This window comes from Pistacia vera, unplaced genomic scaffold (assembly GCF_008641045.1).
Source record: "Pistacia vera cultivar Batoury unplaced genomic scaffold, PisVer_v2 Contig336, whole genome shotgun sequence".
NCBI lineage: Eukaryota > Viridiplantae > Streptophyta > Magnoliopsida > Sapindales > Anacardiaceae > Pistacia > Pistacia vera.
In genome coordinates, this window is record NW_022196153.1 from 347,657 (window position 1) to 349,501 (window position 1,845).

The 1,845-nt window shown below is 34.5% G+C and overlaps 1 protein-coding gene across 1 annotated transcript; it reads left to right on the forward strand.

Annotated features, from left to right (window-relative positions):
- Positions 1-302: 302 nt before the first annotated feature.
- On the forward strand, positions 303-962 carry LOC116137858 (secreted RxLR effector protein 161-like). Its single transcript, XM_031423554.1, has one exon. It carries the CDS (start codon positions 303-305, stop codon positions 960-962), a length of 660 nt encoding a protein of 219 aa, XP_031279414.1.
- The last annotated feature ends 883 nt before the right edge of the window (positions 963-1,845 follow it).

The following is a 1,845-nucleotide window of genomic DNA, read 5'->3' on the forward strand; positions in this document are numbered from 1 at the left end:
TTTATACCTAGGTGGGTCAGCTATGAAAATGCCCTCTTTAAGTTTNAACTTCTGATGTTAGTTTGTTTTTTTACAAACAAGGATCTCAAGTGGTGTATCTTTTAGTATATGTAGATGATATCTTGTTAATAGGAAATAGTCCTCAGATTATATCACAAGTAGTAAAAGATCTTAACAGGCAATTTGCTCTAAAAACCTTAGGAGAAGTTCAATACTTCCTTGGTTTTGAGGTGACTAGGAACTCCTCAAGTTTGTTATTGCCTCAAACCAAATATGCTCAAGACTTACTATAAAAAGCCAATATGGCAGATTGCAATCCTTGTACAACACCTATGGCTACTAGAGCTAAACTAAGGAAAGAAAATGATGATTTGTTTGATCAGCCAATTTTATATAGGAGTATCATTGGAGGTTTGGAGTATCTCACTCTGTCCAAACCAGATTTAAGTTTTGCTGTGAAACAGTTAAGTCAATTTCTTCAAGTTCCTACTGTAGCTCATTGGACTGCATGTAAAAGGGTTCTAAGATATGTTAACGGGACTCTTAAACATGGGATCTTGTTTACAAAAGAACATTTTTCTATTGAAGCCTATGCTGATTCAGATTGGGCAGGTGATGTGAATGATAGGAAGTCAACCAGTGGGTATTATGTTTGTCTTGGAAGAAATCTAGTTCAATGGAGTTCAAAGAAGCAGAAGGTGGTTTCTCTATCATCTATAGAAGTAGAATACAAATCCTTGAGTCAAGCTGCCACTGAACTTGTGTGGATTCAACATCTATTTGAAGAACTTGGGATTGAGATGAATAACACCCCTATGATTTGGTGTGATAACATGAGTGTTGGAGCCTTATCATCCAATCCTATATTCCATGCTAGAACTAAGCATATAGAAATTGATGTCCATTATGTTAGAGAATTGGTTACCAGGAAGACTTTAAGTGTTTCAATATGTGGCTTTTGAGTATCAAACAGTTGATATTCTCACCAAGGCACTTCCTGGAAATAGATTTGTCATGTTAAGGGACAAGTTAAATGTTGTTTCTGTTCTTCCTGAGTAATGGCATGCTGATATGGTAATCTGATCTGATCATAGATCATGTTGTTTGTAAGTATTGTGTGTAGGAAATTAAAGACAATTACATGTTGTTAGTGTGGCTATAGTAGGAGGAATGTTGGTATGGTACTGAACTGAGTATAATGAGAGTATGTTTGTGCTTTTGTGATAATTGCAAATGTGTTTGCCATTTTTAAGTGTTATGTATTGTGAATGTGTTGTGGAGTTGTGCAAATCTTGAAGTGTTGTGAAGTTGTTCAATTTTTTGAATTGTTATGCAAACTTTATGGCTAGTAGTAGGATTACTAAATACTGATTAATGTAATGTTGGTGTAAGTCTGAAAGAGGTGTTTGTCTCTTATTACACTTGGAGCAGCAGTGGTAATGATGTAGTATTGATATATTAAGGTGTTTGAGTATTGTGGAGTTGAGCATAATTTATTGCTTACAGCAGAAGTGGTAATAATGTGGGTCTAAAGAAGTGACATTCTGGTGATTATTTTAACACCAAATGCTGATCTATAGAGATGTTTAGCTTAAAGGGGAATATTGGTCAGAGCAGGAATTGCTGATCCGAAGAAATGTTTAGTTTAAGCGGGAATATTGGACTATGATTTAACCTGGATCTTGGGGTACATTTGCAAGATTAGAAAGTTATAGGACTGTTTGTGTTAACCTAGTTTGGGTTAAATTGTAAAGAATAAAAAGTTGTGTAAAGCACACCATTTTGTATTTTAAGAAACTATATAGTTGTAATTGTATTCTCTTCAAAATCAGTTAATAAAATACC